General features: G+C 43.2%; 2 protein-coding genes across 3 annotated transcripts; both read left to right on the top strand.

Moving 5' to 3' along the window:
- Nucleotides 1–13,438: 13,438 nt before the first annotated feature.
- On the top strand, nucleotides 13,439–18,388 carry LOC138364260 (uncharacterized). The gene is made up of 2 exons (XM_069323745.1): nucleotides 13,439–13,822; nucleotides 14,211–18,388. The coding sequence occupies exon 2, from the start codon at nucleotides 15,449–15,451 to the stop codon at nucleotides 18,383–18,385; it is 2,937 nt and encodes a 978-aa protein (XP_069179846.1). The 5' UTR covers nucleotides 13,439–13,822; nucleotides 14,211–15,448; the 3' UTR covers nucleotides 18,386–18,388.
- A 610-nt stretch (nucleotides 18,389–18,998) lies between these two features.
- On the top strand, nucleotides 18,999–25,597 carry LOC138364256 (uncharacterized). 2 transcript variants are annotated; one of them, XR_011228360.1, is made up of 3 exons: nucleotides 18,999–19,127; nucleotides 19,516–24,432; nucleotides 24,821–25,597. XR_011228360.1 is itself a non-coding variant. In XM_069323676.1 (2 exons), the coding sequence occupies exon 2, from the start codon at nucleotides 20,754–20,756 to the stop codon at nucleotides 23,688–23,690; it is 2,937 nt and encodes a 978-aa protein (XP_069179777.1). In that variant the 5' UTR covers nucleotides 18,999–19,127; nucleotides 19,516–20,753; the 3' UTR covers nucleotides 23,691–24,524. The 2 variants fall into 2 exon arrangements, 1 of the variants encoding a protein (XP_069179777.1); XM_069323676.1 differs by lacking the exon at nucleotides 24,821–25,597 and having other exon boundaries at nucleotides 19,516–24,524.
- The last annotated feature ends 33 nt before the right edge of the window (nucleotides 25,598–25,630 follow it).

Raw genomic sequence — 25,630 nt, 5'->3', positions numbered from 1 at the left:
GATAGTCCTTAATGTCAGTACTGGAAGATGGAATATCATTTGCAAGGGATGAACCAATGGAAGAGAAGAACCTATTGTTCTCAATAGCAGAATCAGAGGCTGAAAGCTGACCATCGTTATTAGACAGGAGAGTCGGTTTGTTATTTAAAGACTTCTTTGATCCCAATATTTGTGAAATTGTGCTCCAAGTTTGTTTAATGTTGCTCTTTATTTGGGTAAATTTATCTTCGTAGTATTTAGTTTTGGCTCGTCTAATTATCTTAGATAGCAATAATGAGTAATTCTTTGAGAATTCTTTGGAGACAATTCCTAACCTATACTTCTTCTCAAGGTCATGTTTTTTATTAATAGATTTAAGTATTCCCTTTGTAAGCCAGGGATTGTTGAGCCTTTTGGTTGTGACTTGTTTTGTAAGCATAAGACAGTGGGTATTATAAAGGCTAAGAGTTTTTTGAAGTAAAGATTGCACTGCTAGGTTGATGTCCTCTATGTTACCTAACTCGGACTCCCAGTTGACATTATCAGCAGCAGTTATAAAATTGTCTATAGCAGTTTCATTGTGCAGTCTAAAACGTATCTCTCTTGACTCAAGAGGTGGTTTGCTAATGTTAGTTAAGAGAAATGTGGGGTAATGGTCTGTAGTGCTATCGGTGATTATACCTGAAGTAAGCGGAGAGGTTATGTTGGTCCAGATGTGATCTAGAGTCGTGGCAGTACTATCAGTGATTCTAGTAGGTGTAGTGATTAAGGGTATGAGGAAGCAGGAATTCATACAGTTGAGGAAGCTAACAGCAGTAGGGTGTTCTGGCTCGCAGAGGTCAATATTAAAGTCCCCTGCGATAATTATAAGGTGGTTTCTGTTCAGTCTGTTATCAAGTATTAGATTACTTTGTTAACAAAGCGCTCTCGTATCAGAGAAGGGAAGGGAAGGGAATTAACTCTCAGGGGGGAAAGCGCCAAGCCATAAAGACTATATATAGCATTTTGATGGGGTCAGGTTAAGGATTTGTGATGGCACGGGGGAAGGGAAGGAATAGTGCCCAACCATTCGGATGGTCGGGGATTGAACTCTTATCAGAGAAGACATCCATTATTAGAATAACAAGGTGCAAACCATACCCCTTACAGTTGAAATCTATTTATTTATATACACGAAGGTACATTGGATTGTGAGAGTACATAATATTTGTTAAGAGGTACATTGTAGCAAAATTTGAGTTGACAGAGTGGGTAGCACAAGATACAGTGTGAGTTTGAAACACATTTAGAAACAAGGCGCCGCCGAAGGAGGCTAATTTATTATGCACTCCATACTCAACCAGTGAGTAGTTGAGCAAAACAGAATACATGATCATAAAGTCTTAATCAGACCTCAGTGGCTATTTTTACATTAACATTTACAACTAACTTAAGTAAAATAATACCGTAGTGTTTGAATGACAATGAAGGAAAGACCCAATGCATGTGAAAATGTGTTATTAAACCAAATTTTGGGACGAACTTACATTTATTAAGGTTTATCAAATAGAGAGAAAGATCTCGGGGGTTGATATCACACCGAACCTGTGCCCAGAGGCCCACATCAAAAGGATATCATCAGACTGCGTGTCCAGACCACGGTTGTGTGCGGTCACAAGGTTGGCGCTCTTGGCGTCCGCTGATTGGTGGGAGGTGGAGTATTGCCCCACAACTCTTCGTTTTTGCACGTGGTGATACAGGATATTGTGCATTTGTTCTCGATTATTGACAGCGTCGAAGAAATGGCTGAGGCGGTATACCTAAGTGGTAGTGAGGAGGACAGACAAGATGATAACAGACCGTTTGAAGTAGTAGTGAATAGAAAGAAACGGAGAAATAATAACAGACAGCGAGACAGTGAGAGTGACGATGAAATTACAAAGAGACCAAAGAATGAGACCCTTCTCAGCAAGACTCAAGACAAGCAAGACAAGACAAGAAAGAAGAGGCTGTTGTTCCCTACAACATGCCAATTGAATTTCCACCAAAAGCTAGAGTGGACGGTACGTCTAGCTAAACAATGTTTGGAATACGAACCACTTTTCAAGGAGGGTCTTCACCGGCCCTACATAACAGTTGGGACTGAACAGGCCGTGGAACGCCTCACGACGGTTGGTTTTGAAAATGTAGTGATGGTTCCTCCAGAAGAAGGTATGTTGCACACAAAGATCATAGTTTTTTTTTTTTTTTTTTTTTGAGATATATACAAGAGTTGTTACATTCATGTACAGCCACTAGTACGCGTAGCGTTTCGGGCAGGTCCTTGGAATACGATCCCCTGCCGCGAAGAATTGTTTTTTCATCCAAGTACACATTTTACTGTTGCGTTAAACAGAGGCTACAGTTAAGGAATTGCGCCGAGTAAATCCTCCCCGGCCAGGATACGAACCCATGACATAGCGCTCGCGGAACGCCAGGCGAGTGTCTTACCACTACACCATGGAGACTGCAAGTCTCCGTGGTGTAGTTTTCAAGTTTTCAAGTTTCCAACTTATTTGGATCCTGACTGTGTTCTTCTTAACAATGATAATGTTGTCTGGGCAAAGAGGAACAGTGTTCGTGGTGACAAACAAAGCCAGGTTGTTGCCTTCGTAAAGGGTGAGGCGCCGGAGAAAATTGTTGTGCAAGGACTAGGCTATAGGAACGTTGCGAAATACGTTGAGGAGCCCATACTGTGCATAAAGTGTTCACATTGGGGACATATGGCATGGAAATGCCAGTTTGACCCCAGGTGTCGGTATTGTGGAAAAAAACACGACTCGCGAGAGTGTAGAGTCAAGATTGAAAGAAGTGAAAAAATCATCCCATTTTGTTGCAACTGTCGAGGCAGCCACAATGCTGGTTCCTCTCTATGCCCCATGAATCCTCATCTGAAAGAGACTAGGACGGGTCCTACAAGCAGGATAGATGTATCCTCGCAGCAAGGAAAGATTGTGCAAGAGGAACATGGAGGAAACAGTTGGAAGCCAACGACAGCCCCTATGATCAATGTGTGGGAAAAAGGGACGGAGAAAGTAAAGGCGAGCTTAGGGAAAGTACATCATGCAGTGGAAAAACTGAAACCTTGTGAGGACAAGGTTCAGGACAATATGGTCACCTCTGAGGTTGGTAATCAAATTTTGGAGTATCTAAAAAAACTAGATAAGAGGATTGAGGCATTGGAAAAATTGGCTATGGAAGGTAGACGGGGTGAAGATGGTGGTGAAACAGGACGTGTAATTGAAAGTAAAACGGGACGTGAAATGGAAAGTGAAACGTGCGTAGAAGAACGTAATGATGTGCATGAGGTAACGATGATAGAGGATAGTCAGGAGAATACATTTTCTAGTAGTGTTAGCGGTGTTCAACCTCCTGTTGTGACAAATGTTGAAAGAAAGGTTAAAGTAAAACGGGTTACATAAATAACAAAGAAAATAGATGTGAATAATATTACCTTCGATGTTAGTAGTAGTTGTGAAAGTGAGGAGAAAGAAAAAATGTTACGGTGTTGGAAGGAAGTTTCTAAGGTACTCTCGTATCTCATGGAATGTGACGGACAGGGCAAAGGTAGTTTTATTATTCATCATGGATGAAAGTAAATTGAGAATATTATCTTGGAATGTTAATGGATTAAAAACTAGAGCGGTGGATGTACACTATTATACTCTTAGAAAGAATATTGACATAGTAGCACTCCAGGAAACTGGGGATAGGGATGGTAGCATTCTGAGGCTAAATGGCTATAGAGGTTTTTACTTATATGCTGATGGAGGAACTAGGGGGTCTCATGTTATGTCAAAAGTACCATACCTGCCGAGATAACTGGAATCCCTCAGAGATATAGAGGTATTGAAAGTATTAGCTTGCGGATACAATTAAAGGACCGAGAGTTAAATTTCATTAATCTATACATCTCTGATATCTCCCTTGATTTAAGATACTTGCCAGATTCCTTCTTTTCTGAAGATACACTTGTGGTAGGGGATTTTAATGCCAGACACCCAGCTTTAGGATCAAGGGGTAAAGCAAATAGGAATGGTTGCAGATGGTACCAGTTTTTGCAGGAACATGAAGATGTTCAACTGCTGGGCGAGCCCTCTCCTACTCATTTGAGGGGAGGGAGATTAGATTATGCTTGTTTAATAAATGCTGAGGGCATAGAGGGGAATTGTCTTACTGTGGATGAAATGCTAAGTGATCATTTTGCATTTCAAATACAGCTTAAACTAGATAAAAAGCATGCCTGCCTTCAGAGGAAAAGGTTAAAGTTTACTGAGGGAGAATTAAGGGGTCTTGTTGGCCATATTAAGTCTTGGTATGATACTTATAAGCCAGTTTCGGCAGAAGCATTTTGTGAAGATTTTATTAAGGAGGTAGATGTATTTAATGCAACATTGAACCGGAAACCATCTAGTATAAAAAGGCATCCCCCCAGAAAAGAAAATTATACACATGACAAGATGCTTAAGGGGTGGACATTAACAATGAGGAGAGCTCACAGGGATTGGAATAGGAATGGTAGGACTGAGGAAGGGAAGAATGTTTTACTGGCAGTTGCTAGGCTGTGCGGGGAGAAGAGAATGGATATTAGGAGCAAGTATTGGCAGGAGTTTGCAGAGAAAGTTGGGAGTAACAGAAACTTGAAGGAAATCTGGCAAGACGTAAATAAAATAAGGGGTAAAAAGCATAATTTTGTTGCACATCCTGACCCTCAAGGAATTGCAAATGGGCTCGTAAATAAATGGGCGGAAGCTGCCAAACTTAGTTCATTACCCGCTGTAACGAGAGAGTCATTAGATTCTTGGAAAGATCTAAGAAAGGATTTTATACTTACAGCAGGTAACAGTGGTAATGTCACTTGCACAGGTATTACCAGAGAAGAACTAATAACGGCGATTAAAGTTGGGAAATCTACCGCACCTGGGGAGGATGGAGTAACTTATGAAATACTTAATGAACTTGCCATTATGACGAAAAGCCCACTTTTAGATCTCTTTAATATTAGTTATAAAGAGGGCAGTATTCCCAGTAAATGGAAAAAAACTATGATCATCCCTATCCTTAAAGCCAATGGAGAGTACAGACCTGTGTCTTTAACCTCGTGTTTTTGTAAAATGATGGAGAGGATCATTTTAAATAGACTTTTATATATAATAGGTGATCAGCTGTCTAGTAATTTGTTCGGGTTCCTCAAAGGAAAAAGTACCTCTGATTGTATTATTAAATGTCCAGCTAATGAAAATGATTATTATAGAATTTTCATTGATTTACAAGGAGCTTTTGATAAAGCCAACAAAGAGGTTATTTTATATGAATTAGCTAGTCTTGGTGTTAAAGGGAAATTATTGCGCTGGATAGGGGATTATCTTTACGAAAGGAAGGCTCAGGTGTGGTATCAAGGTTGTATGTCAGGTGTGAGGTCTTTTGAACTCGGCACACCTCAAGGAGGAGTGTTGAGTCCCACCCTGTTTAATGTACTAATGAATAAGATAGCATCTGAGAGATACTCAAATGGGGTAACTCCGATCATATATGCCGATGATATTTTGTTTCAGGGCAAAGATATTTAAAAAGTTCAAACAGTGTTGGACAATTTCGGAAACCTGTGTCACCATATGGGATTGGTGGTTAATGAAAACAAAACTAAGTTTGAATGTAGAAGTCGGAGCCCCATTGTATTGAAAATAAACAGTAAAAATATAGAGAGAGTTAATATATATAAATATTTAGGCATATATGTTGGATATACCCATGAGAGTTTGGAAACTGAGAGGAACAGACTGTTGGGTCAATGTCGGAAGAGATTACAACCTCTGAAGGCCTTGGCATGCTGTGGAAAGGGAGTGGGAGTCCCTGTGCTACGAATGATATACTTGAGTACTGTAAGATCTCTTATCTCTGTAACCTACCTTACCCTTCTATTGTCAACCAATGTCTGTTTTTTTCTTAAAGAGCGCTGTTTGTCGACATAATTGTATTTGTGCTGCTTTTTCATCTATGTTTTCATTCTACTCATTATGCTCAATTAGTATTAAGCTTGTAATTTAAGTTTATCATGCCCAAAACGCTTTGCGTAATAGTGGCTTTAGGCATTGTATGTACTAGCTCTACCTATAAGTCAACCAATCTTTGTAAAAATTTATTGTATGTATGTACCTTACCTAAATAAACATTTTATTTTATTTTATTTTATTTTATTTTATTTTATTTTTTATTGATTATGCTGCACCTGTCATTTCTTGTTTTGGTAAAGGTAGGATGGGCAAGTTGGAGAAGGTACAAAATGAAGCCATGAGAATTATCTTAGGATGCCCAAGAAATGCTATGATTGAGATAATGAGGGTGGAGTTGAATATGCAGAGTATTGAGGATAGAATTGAAGAGATAAATGTAGCCTCTGCCATTAGATTAATGAGAGGTGGGGGAGCTAATGAATTAATCCTCTCGGTTCAAAAGGTGGGAAGTAGTGAACAGTGTATGATGAAGAAGAGAGTATATATGAATAAATTATGTTATAATGTTATAAAGTATGATGTTATTACAGAGTGTATTGCTGTGCCCAAGAGAAAATTTACACCACCATGGGAGGATTGTAATGTAGATGTAGTAATTACTCCCTTGCATAAGAAAAAAAGTATGTATGAAATAGGAGAGCTGAGGGCAACATATGATTGTATAATTAGAAAACTGCCTACAGAAAACACTCTACATGTATATTGTGATGGGTCAGTAGCTAGGGATAGGAAGGCAGGATGTGGAGTCTTGATCAGGGAGTCACTGATCACTGACATCGGCACTGTAGATACTGTTATTGGACGCCGCTTAACTGACAATGTCTCTTCAACGCAGGCTGAACTCCAAGGTGTATTAGCAGGATTACAGGAAGTAGTCAAATGTGGTAAAAATGCTTGCTTCTTTATTGACAGCAGAGGAGCGTTAGAGTCTTTGAATAGCAGACGCCCAGTATATCAGAATATTGTGATAGAGTGTAGAGAGAATGTTAAGAGAATAGAAAAAACTGGGTATAAAGTAAGATTCATGTGGATCCCTTCACATGTGGGAATACTGTTGAATGAGGTAGTTGATGACATAGCGAAGAGAGCCACTGAAAAAACTCTTGTTGATGTTGTATGTCAGTTGACTTTGAAACAAATAAAAACAAGAATCAAGATGATCCAAGAGGGTGAAGAAATGATAAAGAGAATGGCAATGGTGGACAGTAGTAACACACTCAAGAATTATTCAATAATAAATACAAATTCGTCCTTCACTTATGGTAAAGGAAAGTCTACTTGGAAGGATTCAATTTACATGAGATTAAGATTAGGATACAATTATATCTGGCAATACGGTGTTGATGTCAGTGAAAAAGATAGGGAGTGTAAATTATGCAGTATACCGCACGCCCACACCTTAGAACATTATGTATTAGAGTGTCAACTTATTGATAACTATAGAAATAAGGAAATAAATAGTGTACCACATCAAATTGTTTGGATGTGTGATAATGGTATGATAGACAGTATACTTAGGAGCTACAAGAATTTTGCCCCAAGAGTGTAAAAATTATATGCTGTACTTACTATATAAACTTGCAATGTTAAATGGGATTCTTGTAATGTTATTTGTCTATTTGTACTCATTGAATTTGTGCGCCCCTTGAGGGACTTGAAGTAGAGGGGGGTAGAAATAGCCTAAGCTACTCTATCCCTTTGAGATGTATTTATTGCTTATCTCAATAAACATACTTGAACTTGAATCAGCGGCATATGTTAGATGTATTTGACTGCATTGCACACTAATATTTTTACCACTTCGGACACCATCTTTGGACGTTTCACATATGTGTACGTGTTCCATATTAAAACGACAATATAATGCTACTAACAATTATAATGTTCTACTTAACAGGCATATAGTTATTAAATGAAGTTTAATGATGTAATAGACATAATCCGGAGTTGGTAAGGACGCCGCCCGCCAGCGTAAACACAACACACCCCGAATGCCCACAAACACGATACAACGCACAAAACACAACAAGTCTAATGTCAGTTTTTGGATAAACTTCTTTTATATTTATTATGTGATAGTTATACTTGTATAAAATGATAACTATTATAGGTAAGCGCCTAATATTTAATATTAATCAATAAAAAAGAAGTCAGAAGCCACATGCCTGTCTGTATATGTCTTTTGTGTAAAAGTATTTTGGGCGCTCATGTACTTGTGCATTAGCTGGCGTTCACAACTGTTCTCGCCTACAAGCATTAGAATTAAACAAACGAATTTATTTATTCATTTATATACAAGAAGATACATTTTCTCGAGAGAGTACATAACATTGGTGTTCTTACATTCTTTTTAAGCCACTAACTCGCAAAGCCTTTCGGCATGTCTAGATCTGCCCAAAACCTGCCTATTTATCTCTACCATTTACCAATAATAATATTAATAGTTATATGTTTACAAGATATTACAATGGGTTTGTAAAATAAAATGCTATTATAAATAAATACTAAACAAAATTATTATTTATGTTGTATTATTGTTGTAAAATAAAAAGTACGAATGTACATTAAATCACTCTTGAGATATTTACATATTACGAATTATAATCTGAAAATATATACATATAACAATGTATAACCACGAAGAAAAAATCAAACAGGAAATTACTTAAGCACTTTCGTGATAATCAACACTTCATAATATACTTTAGTTGATGTATTGATTACATCTACAATCTCCGTGGTGTAGTGGTAAGACACTCGCCTGGCGTTCCGCGAGCGCTATGTCATGGGTTCGTATCCTGGCCGGGGAGGATTTACTGGGCGCAATTCCTTAACTGTAGCCTCTGTTTAACGCAACAGTAAAATGTGTACTTGGATGAAAAAACGATTCTTCGCGGCAGGGGATCGTATTCCAGGGACCTGCCCGAAACGCTACGCATACTAGTGGTTGTACAAGAATGTAACAACTATTGTATATATCTCAAAAAAACAAAACAAAAAAAAAAACACGGAAGTACTTAAGTAATTTCCTGTCTTAATTTTCCTTCGTGGTTATACATTGTTTTCCGATTCGATTCTTCGGATTTGAGTCAATGGAGAGTTTTCAACTCTCCATTGTCATTCTATTCATTACGTGTTAATTCATTACGTGTCATTTAAGTCAATGGAGAGTTTTCAACTCTCCATTGTCATTCTATTCATTACGTGTTAATTTTTTCGTGAAGCCTGTGAGGCTTCATACTGTCCCCCCGAGCTCATAACGGCAGCTAAGAGCCTTCGTGAGAACAAGGAGATAGTTGTCAGGAGAGGTGACAAGTTGCCAATATACGTCATTCTTAAAAAAGACGAATATCTGGCGAAAATGAACCTCATACTCTCTAACCAAACTAAATTCCAAAGGGTAACGAAGAACACTACAGCCGAACTGACAGCAAAGGTGAACAAATTGATCGAAACTGTGAACGCCAAGAAATCTGGACTCCACCTGCCAAAGATTATTGGGGAATATAAACCTGGATATGCGTATGGAAATGTCAAGACACACAAGCCTGGAAACCCACTTCGGCCAATCATCAGCCAGATACCCACACCCACGTACAGCGTACAGACTGGCGAAACGACTCAACGGCTTGCTGACTGCTTATGTCCCTTGCGCCTTCAGCCTGAAGTCTCCAAAGGAATTTGTTGACTTGCTGCGGGGAACACGGGCCACAGGGATAAGAGCCTCGTTGGACGTAGAATCTCTGTTTACCAACGTACCTGTGGATGAAACAATCGGGATGATAGCCGACAGAGTGTACCGTGATCCGGCCTGTACTCCTCTTGACATACCAGAAAACAGTCTAAGGAAACTACTCCAAGCTTGTACTAAAGAGGCACCCTTCTTGAGCCCGGATGGACACATGTATAAGCAAGTAGATGGGGTCGCCATGGGTTCTCCCCTAGGTGTCCTGTTTGCAAACGTCTACATGGGTACAATCGAGCAAAAAGTCTTAGTCGACATGAACTTGAAACCGGCCATATACTGCAGGTATGTTGACGACATTTTTACACAGGTACCTGATGTCAGACATCTGCAGAAGCTGAAGGAGGCATTTGAGCAGAATTCTGTGTTGCGTTTCACTTATGAGATGGAGACGGATGGGAAGATGCCCTTTCTAGATGTAACAGTCATGGAAAGGAGCGGAGTTTTCCACACTGCAGTCTACACTAAGGAAACAAACATAGGAAAATGTGCCTGAATGCCAACAGTGACTGCCCGGACAGGTACAAGAGGAGTGTTGTTAACGCTTATGTCGACCGTGCCCTCAGCCACAGCTCAGAATGGAAGCAAGTCGACGAAGAACTCTGTAGGGTAAGGCAGGTCCTAGTCAAAAACGGCTACTCCAATGGTTTCGTGGAAGACATCATAAGAAGGAAAGTGAAACGCCATGCAACCTCTGAAGAGACAACTAACACAACACCTATACCCCCTATTAGACTATTTTACAGGAACTTCTTTTCCACAGCCCATAAAACGGAGGAAAGGGTCCTGAAAGATATTGTTAGTAGAAACGTTATCCCTACAGACAAAAATCAGAGGATACAACTGACGATTTACTATAAAACCAGAAAAACGGCCAGCCTACTCATGAGAAACTCTCCAGACACAAAGCAGAACGCTTTAAAAGAGACCAACGTCGTCTATGCCTTCAAATGCCCTCTTGGGGACTGTAAGCCTCGAAAAACCCAGTATATAGGCAAGACATCAACATCTCTTTCCAGGCGTTTAACGATGCATAAGCAACAGGGCTCCATTAAGGAACATATAATCTCTTCCCACAACCAAACCATCGCCAGAGAAATCCTAGTAAACAACACAGAAATCATCGATAGATACAGCGATAGCAGGCGGCTTGACGTTTGCGAGGCACTACACATCAAGAAGTCAACACCAGCAATCAACAGCCAATTAATACACAATTATATTCTACCCACCGCAAGACTCCGCTCCAATATAGAAGCATCAAGAAATATGGACCAATAGGCTTTCTACAAACACTTCTATTCAATACCCATTGTTTCGTGTTCTGTCTTGTGTTGATGAAATTAATACCCTATTAATGCCACCTCTTGTTCTGTCTTGTGTTGATGAAATTAATACCCTATTAATGCCACTTCTTGTTCTGTCTTGTGTTGATGAAATTAATACCCTATTAATGCCACCTCACCCCATCCACCTCACTCAAATGTAGATATAAAATCGGAGATGCGTAAGTTCTATTCAGTTGTGTATTTGTAAACTAAAGTCTTTGAAAATGTAATAAGTTTTACGAAACGCGCTCGTGTCGCGTCAGACTAGAAATAAAAATGAATTTTGGAGAATTGATTTTTGATTTACCTCCAACAGTGAAAAGAAATGTACGAAAGATTGAGAAAATTCGTGTTAGAATTATTAATCTTACTTTTTCGGTCATATTTAATAATATATATATATATATATATATATATATATATATATATATATATATATATATATATATATATATATATATATATATATATATACAGTGGAACCTCGATTAACGAGCATTTCCAGTAACGAGCGAGCCACTTGCAGCAAATTTGTCTCTATTGACGAGCTTCACCTCTATTAACGAGCAAAACCACATGGTGCTTCCTAGCGTCTCGCGGGTTCTCGCAAATTTTTGGACGCCTCCGACGCCAGTGTTGTTGTTGTATCGTACACGACAAGCATCCCTTTGGATTTATTTGCGCTTTTCTTTGTGTTTTTAGTGGTTTTGTGACTACAATTTGTAACGCACGATGTCGCCAAAGAAGCTGCTTGCTAAAGATAGTGTTTTCAAGAGGAAGAAAGACACAATTACTGTGGATTTGAAGAAGGAAATTATAGCAAAGCATGAGTGTGGTGTCTGTGTGACTGATCTCACAAGGGAGTATGGCAGGTCCTCATCAACAATTTACACCATTAGTAAGGGAATGAGGAGGTAAGGGAGGATGTTGCCTCTTCCACTGAGATCAGGGAAGTGTTGGGAATGTTTGAAAAGGTGAACGCGTTCATGGAAAAGCTGCTCTGATAAAGCAGTGACAACCCGGTGTGTGAAAATGTTTAATTAATTTATCACTTTGTGATAACACTTTGTGAAAGTGTTATCACTTTCGCAGGTATATGTCGCTTGAACGTGACACACTTTTTTCTCTTGAATGCACCCAAACACCGCGCTCAAGTGTCATTTGAGCAAATATTTCTATAAAATCTAATTCTTATCCGATCGACTTGGGGATAGTATAAACATGTTTGCCATGAAATTTCTGTTTTCTCTAATAGCCACATAGCCTATTTGGGAGAAAGGCATTGTATTGTATCTTCGTGGTAAGACCATTGTGTTGTTGACACGAGTGCAATCGACGTAGTTTTTTATTTGGTGCTGGTCTAACGCATCCTTGTGTGACATTTGAAATGAAATTTGGGTGAAATTCCAAAGAAGAGAGAATCCGCCTGACTCAGAGGTGGATTCTCCTTCCACACCATAACCCCTCTCCTCCTTCCCACCTCCCCATCGTCTCCCTCAAGCCAGCAACTACTCTTCATAAGGTAAAGTAAACATTAAAACAGTATAACAAAACATTTATAATTACATGTGCAGTATTATATTTACATAAAAAAATGTCATACAAGTATGGATGTTTTTGGGAGTGGAATGGATTAAATTTATTTCCTTTATTTTAAATGGGGAAATTTGTTTCTTAAGTCGAGTTTTCCAGATAACGAGCTCGGTGCCAGAACGGATTAAACTCGTTAATAGAGGTTCCACTGTATATATATATATATATATATATATATATATATATATATATATATATATATATATGTCGTACCTAGTAGCCAGAACGCACTTCTCAGCCTACAATGCAATGCCCGATTTGCCTAATAAGTCAAGTTTTCCTGAAATAATATATTTTCTCTTTTTTTTTTCTTATGAAATGATAAAGCTACCCATTTCATATGTTTGAGGTCAATTTCTTTTTATTGGAGTTAAAATTAACGTAGATATATGACCGAACCTAACCAACCCTACCTAACCTAAATTAACCTATCTTTATAGGTTAGGTTAGGTTAGGTAGCCGAAAACGTTAGGTTAGGTTAGGTTAGGTAGGTTAGGTAGTCGAAAAACAATTAATTCATGAAAACTTGGCTTATTAGGCAAATTGGGCCTTGCATAGTAGGGTGAGAAGTGCGTTCTGGCTACTAGGTACGACATATATATATATATATATATATATATATATATATATATATATATATATATATATATGTTATGATCTCAGCCTACAGGAGAAACGAGTCTCCCTCCTTGAGAGTTATTCGTCAAGCCTGACCTGATTAGAAGGTCTAACAAAATTTGAGGTGATAACCCATATGAAAAATGGCTGGTTGGATATGTTAAACAATTTAAGATTATGGGCAATGCAGAAGAAAATAGATAAATGACTGGCTAGGAGATGTGGACATTTTGCTGGAGGCGTGAGGCTCGCTTCCGGAGGACCTTGACCTCACTTGAGTGCCAGACATCGCAGGGGGAAGCCGCGCTCCGTTTGAGCTCCCGCCAGAAGGGAACCCCTAGGGATATATCTCGAAGAGAGGAGAAGTGTGCGGACGTACCAGCTGTGGAATCGAGCTGGGAACGTTGTGGTCTCAAGTCCTGGTCGACGAGCAGATATTAAATCGCCCAGAAGCATTATTGTGGGCCGTGGGAGCGCCCTGACCAGACGCCGTCAGAGGGAAAGCGCCCTCGACCAGCCGATCTGTGGTAAGCACGATATGCGCCAGTTCATAGTGATCGCTTGTAGTTTGGTCGTGTGCCCAGCGACAGTAGCAATGTTTATTTATAAGTTAGACATGTTTTAATAAGGCAGAAGGCCTGAAATAAGAGAGTGGAGAGGGAGGAACACGGAGCGACGTCCGCCCCCTCTGAGCGCTGGCGGAAGACTGAGGGAGCCTGGCTCTTGACGGAGGAAGACCCTCCCAGTGAGTGAGGTCCGCCGCCGGGCGAGGTGGAGTATGGACCCGCCCAAAACGGGGGAGTCCACTCTCACTGTATGTAGAGAACAGATAGAGGTTTGAGGCAAGCATATTGTGTGGTTATTTTGTTTATGTGTTAAAGGGGAACATTTTATTGGAGTGTCGATGGGTTGCAGGTTTGTCTTTGGGGAAGAAGTTGCTGAGAACTTCGAAGCCAGCAGATGATGTAGCTGATGAGACTCCAAGGTAGTGGAGCAGAGGACCTCGAGCTGTGAGGAGAAGCAGCAGTGAAGAGGAGTGTCACGTGCTTCTGTAGAGGTGGTGTAGCAGCCAAGAGAGCTGTGGAAGAACCTAACAGAAGGGTGAAGCACCGTAGTTGCACAAGGAAACTTCATGATAGCAGCCTGGAGGAGCTGCAGAGGATCCTGGTAGTGAAGCCCGGAAGAACCTAAGGATATTAGGGTTGTGAACTTCCAGAGGTGGAAGGGGAAGTTCTGGTGGATTACTTATAGGGAGTTGATAGTGTTTGGTTGTCAGTAGCGTGCAAGACGCAGTGAGAGGTGAGTGACTGTTGGCATCCTTATGTCAAGGAGTTTTTTATACTGAAGTATCAATGAACATTTATACTGGTATATGTTATTACATTCAAATGCTGATTTTCTATATATATATGTTATCTTGTTGATGGTGCAACAGTGTGTAGGCTTGACCAACTTGAGGAGGTTAATAGTATCAGGTGGTGAACCAGGAGATAGGATACCACTTGATAAGCTGATAATAGAGTTCTGATGGTATTGGAGTGCAACCTGATTGTGATATTATAGAGTATAGGATTCATTATTATTATATGTGTGTATGTATCGTGTATGTGCTTTGTTCAGTAAATGTGTCACAATTTGCTGGTGTTTGCCCTTGTCCTAGTGAGGCTTCCCAGGAGGTAGTAACGAAGGAGAGAGAGAGAGAAAGAACCAAGAACCACTGCTCTGGACAGGGTAAAAGGTAATACTAATAAGTCAAAAGGGGATTGAGGAGATCATATCACCTAAGGAGAGAGTGGGGAGTCACAGCGGCTCGAGTGGGTGTGTGCACGTGACAACGAGGCTGAGTGTTGGAGCCGCATCCCCTAAACGTGTGACGTGGAGCCCCTCTCCAAGAGCCAGAAGCGCCTAGTGTGATCTCCTAGTGAAGTGTAAGCACTCTACCGAGTTGTGGGTTGGGTTGTCCGTAGAGAAGGACCAACGACGACAACACCAACCAACCCAAAGTCTATAATAAATTGGGGGCCTGTGTCCGGGAGAGTGAACTGACACACCCACACCCTGTCCAAGAGTGGATTTGTACACCCTTGCTGAAATAGATAAACTGTGTGACCGCAGGTGTATACTCTCTCTCTTGGGAAGACTCACAGGACAAGATGGATAAGGTGCAAGCATTTGTGGAGTCAGGCAAGCCTGAGGATTTAGAAGGTTGCACGAGGGATCAATTGAAACAAATAGCAGAAAAATGTGGCATCAGGTTGAAAGCATCTAAAGTAGCTGGGATGAAGGATGAGATCCTGAGGCAGTTGAGAGCCAGAAGTGAAGCGGCAGAACAAGGAGCCCAGGAAGGAGCTGAAAGTAGAAAGGAGGATGATGGGCAGGATGACGTGAGATCCCAGGGATCGAGTAGGAGCAGCAAGAGTAGCCGCAGTAGCAGGAGTAGCCGAAATAGGAGCTTGGAGAGATTCCAGTTAGAGCTCCAGATCCAACAACAGCGTGAGGAGAGACAGTTCCAGCTGGAAAAGATGAAATTGGAACTCCAGATGAAGAATGAAGCCGAGAAAGAAAAAGAGAAAACCAGGCTGGAAGTAGAAAAAGAGAAAACCAGGCTGGAAGTAGAAAAAGAGAAAACCAGGCTGGAAGTAGAAAAAGAGAAAACCAGGTTGGAAGTAGAAAAAGAGAGAACAAAACAAATGCAGATAGAAGCGAATAGAACCTTGGCTGAGCAAAGGATTGAACATGGGTTGCCAGAGAGCACCACCCAGGTATCACACCCACCAGATGTTAGGGTTAGGGAGAAGGACATTCCCTTGTTTGTTCCCGAAGAGGCAGAGAGTTTTTTCGAGCATTTTGAGAAAGTAGCCAGTATCAAGGAGTGGCCACAGGAGGAATGGGCCCAGCTGGTCCAGTTAAGATTGACCGGTGCAGCCAGGGAGGCATACACCCAATTGTCACTGGAAGAGTGCCAGGATTACGCCACAGTAAAGAGCAGCATATTGCGCTCGTTTCAGTTAACCCCAGAAGCTTATAGAAAGCGCTTCAGAGAGATGATCAAAGTTGGAGCATGTACGTTTGCTGAGACAGCAAGAGATCTGGAAAGACGATTCCAGAAGTGGATTGAGGCTGCTGGAGTTGGATCTTACGCTGACCTGAAGCAACTGATGGTCATGGAGAAGTTCTTGGAGATGATGCATCCCGAAACAAAGTTCAAGATCCAAGAAGCAGGGATAAAGGAGGTGAAAGATGCCGCAGATAGGGCGGATATGATTACTGAAGCATACAAGAGCTTAAGGGAAAACAGAGTGAGAAGCGAGGTGAGACGCAGCAATGGCAGATCCAATGGAGTCTGGGGAGGAAGAAATTACGAGAGGCCCAGAAGAGTCTGGGATGAGAAAAATTTTGATAAATGGGCAGATAAAAGTAAGTACCCTAAAACTCAGAAGAGTAGGTCGCGCACTTCGTCTGAAAGTGAAGATGGAGGAGCTAAACAAGAAACTAATCGTTATCCTGGAAATCAAGAGTCCAGTAGAACCCCACAGAGTGCAAGTAGTGTACCTGGCCCGAGGAATTCTCATGCGAGTGGACAAAGTCAGAGCCACTCTGGTTCTTATAGGAGAGATTTTTCCCAGATGAGATGTTACAATTGTAACGGATTGGGTCACGTGATGCGAGATTGTCGGCAGGGCAAGAGAGTTGTGACCCTGGCCATGTGTGACCCCCGAAACAAATATATCAATGTGTTCCAAGACAAACCACAGAGCGCGAACTTAGTGAACGAGAGGTATAGGCCGTTCATGAGCAAAGGTTGGATCAGTATAAGAGGCCAACCTGAGGTAGAAGCTGGTATCTTAAGAGATACCGGAGCCAATCAGAGCTTGATTACGAGAAGCCTGATTGGGAATGATCGACGGTTAGCTGGCAGGAGTAAGATGAGGGTATATGGGTTATTGTCGGAGAGTGACATGCCCGTATGTGCTGTCCAGCTAAGGTCGGAATATGTGTCGGCAGAGGTGATGTTGGGAGTGTGCCCCGACATACCTATTCCAGGAGTCCAAGTGATCCTGGGGAATGACTTGTGCGGGACAAAGGTGTTGACAAGAGTCATAGCGGAGACTGTGCCAGAGGAGTGCCCAGAAGGCCATGGCACGGGTGGGACACCTGAGAGTGTGAACCTGACTGACATCCGAGGAGATGCGTCAGGAGACCGCCAAGCCATTGAGTACCCTGTCTCGGTAGTGATGAAGGCAGAGGTGGCCGACAAGGAAGACGCTGGAGGAGATGAGACAGTGTCGATTCAGCCAGTGGAAGATATCGATGTAGGTATAGCATGGCTGTTTGATGAAAGTCCAGCCCAGAAAAATGAAGTCTCGGTGAGGTCAAAAGTGAAGATGGCCCAGCCGAAGAAGAATACTGTGGAGAGAGTTGACCTGAGTAAAGCCCAGACTGCTGAAATTAAGAGTCGGAAGGCGAATGCAACTGTGCTGAGTAGGAATGAGGAAGGATGTGGACATACTGAGGACGGGAGTAGAGCGTCACGTTGTCCACGAGCACAGAGGCATATGGATAGTGGAGTTAAGTTGTTTGAGATGTCAAGAGTTGACATGTTTCACAGACAACGTGAAGAAAAGATAGTGAAGAAGAGTAATAGCCGAGAAAATGAGAGGAGAAGAGACAGTATGTGTGGAGAGATGCTTACGAGCACTCTAGGAGAGGTAGAGCGACATGCACGGTCGAGTGCTGTTGAGTGTAGTACAGTGCTCGAAGAAACTTTTAGGGAACGAAGAAGAGTCGAAGGAGAAGAAATGGAGTGGTATAGAAGTAAAAAGTGTGGGGAGAGGAAGATGATGCAAGCATGGATGAATAGTAGAAAGCCGAGGACTCGATGGAAGTCGAACAGGATGAGGTCTCGGATAAATGAGGAGACAAAAGGGAGGATCGTCGGTGAAGACGAGGGAGTGAAGTATGATGACAGGAGACGAAAGTATAATGGCGGTAGATGGAAGAGTGAAGACGACAGAGGAGGTACAGACAGTAGATGTCTGACTCTGGACGTGAAGAGAAGAAGACGAGGAAACGGAGGGTGGAGACAGTAAGTAGAGTGGACCAATGGATTGCAGGCGTCCAAGAAGGACAGCCTAGCCAAGAGGTGCCAGAGAAGTCAAATCGTTTATGAGAAGATCGTGTTTCTGGAGAGTTGTGAGCCAGATGTTGCAGGGTGCAACGAATTAGTTGTAGACTCCTAAGAGAGTATATTGGTTGAAGAACGAGACAGTGTGGTGGCGGATGTATTATCCCGAGCTTTGCCACTGGAATAACTCTCAAAAATAAGGGGAGGGGAGTGTTATGATCTCAGCCTACAGGAGAAACGAGTCTCCCTCCTTGAGAGTTATTCGTCAAGCCTGACCTGATTAGAAGGTCTAACAAAATTTGAGGTGATAACCCATATGAAAAATGGCTGGTTGGATATGTTAAACAATTTAAGATTATGGGCAATGCAGAAGAAAATAGATAAATGACTGGCTAGGAGATGTGGACATTTTGCTGGAGGCGTGAGGCTCGCTTCCGGAGGACCTTGACCTCACTTGAGTGCCAGACATCGCAGGGGGAAGCCGCGCTCCGTTTGAGCTCCCGCCAGAAGGGAACCCCTAGGGATATATCTCGAAGAGAGGAGAAGTGTGCGGACGTACCAGCTGTGGAATCGAGCTGGGAACGTTGTGGTCTCAAGTCCTGGTCGACGAGCAGATATTAAATCGCCCAGAAGCATTATTGTGGGCCGTGGGAGCGCCCTGACCAGACGCCGTCAGAGGGAAAGCGCCCTCGACCAGCCGATCTGTGGTAAGCACGATATGCGCCAGTTCATAGTGATCGCTTGTAGTTTGGTCGTGTGCCCAGCGACAGTAGCAATGTTTATTTATAAGTTAGACATGTTTTAATAAGGCAGAAGGCCTGAAATAAGAGAGTGGAGAGGGAGGAACACGGAGCGACGTCCGCCCCCTCTGAGCGCTGGCGGAAGACTGAGGGAGCCTGGCTCTTGACGGAGGAAGACCCTCCCAGTGAGTGAGGTCCGCCGCCGGGCGAGGTGGAGTATGGACCCGCCCAAAACGGGGGAGTCCACTCTCACTGTATGTAGAGAACAGATAGAGGTTTGAGGCAAGCATATTGTGTGGTTATTTTGTTTATGTGTTAAAGGGGAACATTTTATTGGAGTGTCGATGGGTTGCAGGTTTGTCTTTGGGGAAGAAGTTGCTGAGAACTTCGAAGCCAGCAGATGATGTAGCTGATGAGACTCCAAGGTAGTGGAGCAGAGGACCTCGAGCTGTGAGGAGAAGCAGCAGTGAAGAGGAGTGTCACGTGCTTCTGTAGAGGTGGTGTAGCAGCCAAGAGAGCTGTGGAAGAACCTAACAGAAGGGTGAAGCACCGTAGTTGCACAAGGAAACTTCATGATAGCAGCCTGGAGGAGCTGCAGAGGATCCTGGTAGTGAAGCCCGGAAGAACCTAAGGATATTAGGGTTGTGAACTTCCAGAGGTGGAAGGGGAAGTTCTGGTGGATTACTTATAGGGAGTTGATAGTGTTTGGTTGTCAGTAGCGTGCAAGACGCAGTGAGAGGTGAGTGACTGTTGGCATCCTTATGTCAAGGAGTTTTTTATACTGAAGTATCAATGAACATTTATACTGGTATATGTTATTACATTCAAATGCTGATTTTCTATATATATATGTTATCTTGTTGATGGTGCAACAGTGTGTAGGCTTGACCAACTTGAGGAGGTTAATAGTATCAGGTGGTGAACCAGGAGATAGGATACCACTTGATAAGCTGATAATAGAGTTCTGATGGTATTGGAGTGCAACCTGATTGTGATATTATAGAGTATAGGATTCATTATTATTATATGTGTGTATGTATCGTGTATGTGCTTTGTTCAGTAAATGTGTCACAATTTGCTGGTGTTTGCCCTTGTCCTAGTGAGGCTTCCCAGGAGGTAGTAACGAAGGAGAGAGAGAGAGAAAGAACCAAGAACCACTGCTCTGGACAGGGTAAAAGGTAATACTAATAAGTCAAAAGGGGATTGAGGAGATCATATCACCTAAGGAGAGAGTGGGGAGTCACAGCGGCTCGAGTGGGTGTGTGCACGTGACAACGAGGCTGAGTGTTGGAGCCGCATCCCCTAAACGTGTGACGTGGAGCCCCTCTCCAAGAGCCAGAAGCGCCTAGTGTGATCTCCTAGTGAAGTGTAAGCACTCTACCGAGTTGTGGGTTGGGTTGTCCGTAGAGAAGGACCAACGACGACAACACCAACCAACCCAAAGTCTATAATAAATTGGGGGCCTGTGTCCGGGAGAGTGAACTGACACACCCACACCCTGTCCAAGAGTGGATTTGTACACCCTTGCTGAAATAGATAAACTGTGTGACCGCAGGTGTATACTCTCTCTCTTGGGAAGACTCACAGGACAAGATGGATAAGGTGCAAGCATTTGTGGAGTCAGGCAAGCCTGAGGATTTAGAAGGTTGCACGAGGGATCAATTGAAACAAATAGCAGAAAAATGTGGCATCAGGTTGAAAGCATCTAAAGTAGCTGGGATGAAGGATGAGATCCTGAGGCAGTTGAGAGCCAGAAGTGAAGCGGCAGAACAAGGAGCCCAGGAAGGAGCTGAAAGTAGAAAGGAGGATGATGGGCAGGATGACGTGAGATCCCAGGGATCGAGTAGGAGCAGCAAGAGTAGCCGCAGTAGCAGGAGTAGCCGAAATAGGAGCTTGGAGAGATTCCAGTTAGAGCTCCAGATCCAACAACAGCGTGAGGAGAGACAGTTCCAGCTGGAAAAGATGAAATTGGAACTCCAGATGAAGAATGAAGCCGAGAAAGAAAAAGAGAAAACCAGGCTGGAAGTAGAAAAAGAGAAAACCAGGCTGGAAGTAGAAAAAGAGAAAACCAGGCTGGAAGTAGAAAAAGAGAAAACCAGGTTGGAAGTAGAAAAAGAGAGAACAAAACAAATGCAGATAGAAGCGAATAGAACCTTGGCTGAGCAAAGGATTGAACATGGGTTGCCAGAGAGCACCACCCAGGTATCACACCCACCAGATGTTAGGGTTAGGGAGAAGGACATTCCCTTGTTTGTTCCCGAAGAGGCAGAGAGTTTTTTCGAGCATTTTGAGAAAGTAGCCAGTATCAAGGAGTGGCCACAGGAGGAATGGGCCCAGCTGGTCCAGTTAAGATTGACCGGTGCAGCCAGGGAGGCATACACCCAATTGTCACTGGAAGAGTGCCAGGATTACGCCACAGTAAAGAGCAGCATATTGCGCTCGTTTCAGTTAACCCCAGAAGCTTATAGAAAGCGCTTCAGAGAGATGATCAAAGTTGGAGCATGTACGTTTGCTGAGACAGCAAGAGATCTGGAAAGACGATTCCAGAAGTGGATTGAGGCTGCTGGAGTTGGATCTTACGCTGACCTGAAGCAACTGATGGTCATGGAGAAGTTCTTGGAGATGATGCATCCCGAAACAAAGTTCAAGATCCAAGAAGCAGGGATAAAGGAGGTGAAAGATGCCGCAGATAGGGCGGATATGATTACTGAAGCATACAAGAGCTTAAGGGAAAACAGAGTGAGAAGCGAGGTGAGACGCAGCAATGGCAGATCCAATGGAGTCTGGGGAGGAAGAAATTACGAGAGGCCCAGAAGAGTCTGGGATGAGAAAAATTTTGATAAATGGGCAGATAAAAGTAAGTACCCTAAAACTCAGAAGAGTAGGTCGCGCACTTCGTCTGAAAGTGAAGATGGAGGAGCTAAACAAGAAACTAATCGTTATCCTGGAAATCAAGAGTCCAGTAGAACCCCACAGAGTGCAAGTAGTGTACCTGGCCCGAGGAATTCTCATGCGAGTGGACAAAGTCAGAGCCACTCTGGTTCTTATAGGAGAGATTTTTCCCAGATGAGATGTTACAATTGTAACGGATTGGGTCACGTGATGCGAGATTGTCGGCAGGGCAAGAGAGTTGTGACCCTGGCCATGTGTGACCCCCGAAACAAATATATCAATGTGTTCCAAGACAAACCACAGAGCGCGAACTTAGTGAACGAGAGGTATAGGCCGTTCATGAGCAAAGGTTGGATCAGTATAAGAGGCCAACCTGAGGTAGAAGCTGGTATCTTAAGAGATACCGGAGCCAATCAGAGCTTGATTACGAGAAGCCTGATTGGGAATGATCGACGGTTAGCTGGCAGGAGTAAGATGAGGGTATATGGGTTATTGTCGGAGAGTGACATGCCCGTATGTGCTGTCCAGCTAAGGTCGGAATATGTGTCGGCAGAGGTGATGTTGGGAGTGTGCCCCGACATACCTATTCCAGGAGTCCAAGTGATCCTGGGGAATGACTTGTGCGGGACAAAGGTGTTGACAAGAGTCATAGCGGAGACTGTGCCAGAGGAGTGCCCAGAAGGCCATGGCACGGGTGGGACACCTGAGAGTGTGAACCTGACTGACATCCGAGGAGATGCGTCAGGAGACCGCCAAGCCATTGAGTACCCTGTCTCGGTAGTGATGAAGGCAGAGGTGGCCGACAAGGAAGACGCTGGAGGAGATGAGACAGTGTCGATTCAGCCAGTGGAAGATATCGATGTAGGTATAGCATGGCTGTTTGATGAAAGTCCAGCCCAGAAAAATGAAGTCTCGGTGAGGTCAAAAGTGAAGATGGCCCAGCCGAAGAAGAATACTGTGGAGAGAGTTGACCTGAGTAAAGCCCAGACTGCTGAAATTAAGAGTCGGAAGGCGAATGCAACTGTGCTGAGTAGGAATGAGGAAGGATGTGGACATACTGAGGACGGGAGTAGAGCGTCACGTTGTCCACGAGCACAGAGGCATATGGATAGTGGAGTTAAGTTGTTTGAGATGTCAAGAGTTGACATGTTTCACAGACAACGTGAAGAAAAGATAGTGAAGAAGAGTAATAGCCGAGAAAATGAGAGGAGAAGAGACAGTATGTGTGGAGAGATGCTTACGAGCACTCTAGGAGAGGTAGAGCGACATGCACGGTCGAGTGCTGTTGAGTGTAGTACAGTGCTCGAAGAAACTTTTAGGGAACGAAGAAGAGTCGAAGGAGAAGAAATGGAGTGGTATAGAAGTAAAAAGTGTGGGGAGAGGAAGATGATGCAAGCATGGATGAATAGTAGAAAGCCGAGGACTCGATGGAAGTCGAACAGGATGAGGTCTCGGATAAATGAGGAGACAAAAGGGAGGATCGTCGGTGAAGACGAGGGAGTGAAGTATGATGACAGGAGACGAAAGTATAATGGCGGTAGATGGAAGAGTGAAGACGACAGAGGAGGTACAGACAGTAGATGTCTGACTCTGGACGTGAAGAGAAGAAGACGAGGAAACGGAGGGTGGAGACAGTAAGTAGAGTGGACCAATGGATTGCAGGCGTCCAAGAAGGACAGCCTAGCCAAGAGGTGCCAGAGAAGTCAAATCGTTTATGAGAAGATCGTGTTTCTGGAGAGTTGTGAGCCAGATGTTGCAGGGTGCAACGAATTAGTTGTAGACTCCTAAGAGAGTATATTGGTTGAAGAACGAGACAGTGTGGTGGCGGATGTATTATCCCGAGCTTTGCCACTGGAATAACTCTCAAAAATAAGGGGAGGGGAGTGTTATGATCTCAGCCTACAGGAGAAACGAGTCTCCCTCCTTGAGAGTTATTCGTCAAGCCTGACCTGATTAGAAGGTCTAACAAAATTTGAGGTGATAACCCATATGAAAAATGGCTGGTTGGATATGTTAAACAATTTAAGATTATGGGCAATGCAGAAGAAAATAGATAAATGACTGGCTAGGAGATGTGGACATTTTGCTGGAGGCGTGAGGCTCGCTTCCGGAGGACCTTGACCTCACTTGAGTGCCAGACATCGCAGGGGGAAGCCGCGCTCCGTTTGAGCTCCCGCCAGAAGGGAACCCCTAGGGATATATCTCGAAGAGAGGAGAAGTGTGCGGACGTACCAGCTGTGGAATCGAGCTGGGAACGTTGTGGTCTCAAGTCCTGGTCGACGAGCAGATATTAAATCGCCCAGAAGCATTATTGTGGGCCGTGGGAGCGCCCTGACCAGACGCCGTCAGAGGGAAAGCGCCCTCGACCAGCCGATCTGTGGTAAGCACGATATGCGCCAGTTCATAGTGATCGCTTGTAGTTTGGTCGTGTGCCCAGCGACAGTAGCAATGTTTATTTATAAGTTAGACATGTTTTAATAAGGCAGAAGGCCTGAAATAAGAGAGTGGAGAGGGAGGAACACGGAGCGACGTCCGCCCCCTCTGAGCGCTGGCGGAAGACTGAGGGAGCCTGGCTCTTGACGGAGGAAGACCCTCCCAGTGAGTGAGGTCCGCCGCCGGGCGAGGTGGAGTATGGACCCGCCCAAAACGGGGGAGTCCACTCTCACTGTATGTAGAGAACAGATAGAGGTTTGAGGCAAGCATATTGTGTGGTTATTTTGTTTATGTGTTAAAGGGGAACATTTTATTGGAGTGTCGATGGGTTGCAGGTTTGTCTTTGGGGAAGAAGTTGCTGAGAACTTCGAAGCCAGCAGATGATGTAGCTGATGAGACTCCAAGGTAGTGGAGCAGAGGACCTCGAGCTGTGAGGAGAAGCAGCAGTGAAGAGGAGTGTCACGTGCTTCTGTAGAGGTGGTGTAGCAGCCAAGAGAGCTGTGGAAGAACCTAACAGAAGGGTGAAGCACCGTAGTTGCACAAGGAAACTTCATGATAGCAGCCTGGAGGAGCTGCAGAGGATCCTGGTAGTGAAGCCCGGAAGAACCTAAGGATATTAGGGTTGTGAACTTCCAGAGGTGGAAGGGGAAGTTCTGGTGGATTACTTATAGGGAGTTGATAGTGTTTGGTTGTCAGTAGCGTGCAAGACGCAGTGAGAGGTGAGTGACTGTTGGCATCCTTATGTCAAGGAGTTTTTTATACTGAAGTATCAATGAACATTTATACTGGTATATGTTATTACATTCAAATGCTGATTTTCTATATATATATGTTATCTTGTTGATGGTGCAACAGTGTGTAGGCTTGACCAACTTGAGGAGGTTAATAGTATCAGGTGGTGAACCAGGAGATAGGATACCACTTGATAAGCTGATAATAGAGTTCTGATGGTATTGGAGTGCAACCTGATTGTGATATTATAGAGTATAGGATTCATTATTATTATATGTGTGTATGTATCGTGTATGTGCTTTGTTCAGTAAATGTGTCACAATTTGCTGGTGTTTGCCCTTGTCCTAGTGAGGCTTCCCAGGAGGTAGTAACGAAGGAGAGAGAGAGAGAAAGAACGAAGAACCACTGCTCTG

This window comes from Procambarus clarkii, chromosome 1, assembly GCF_040958095.1.
Source record: "Procambarus clarkii isolate CNS0578487 chromosome 1, FALCON_Pclarkii_2.0, whole genome shotgun sequence".
Lineage (NCBI taxonomy): Eukaryota > Metazoa > Arthropoda > Malacostraca > Decapoda > Cambaridae > Procambarus > Procambarus clarkii.
Note: the sequence above shows the minus strand (reverse complement) of the source record. Positions and strands in the feature narration are given on the sequence as shown.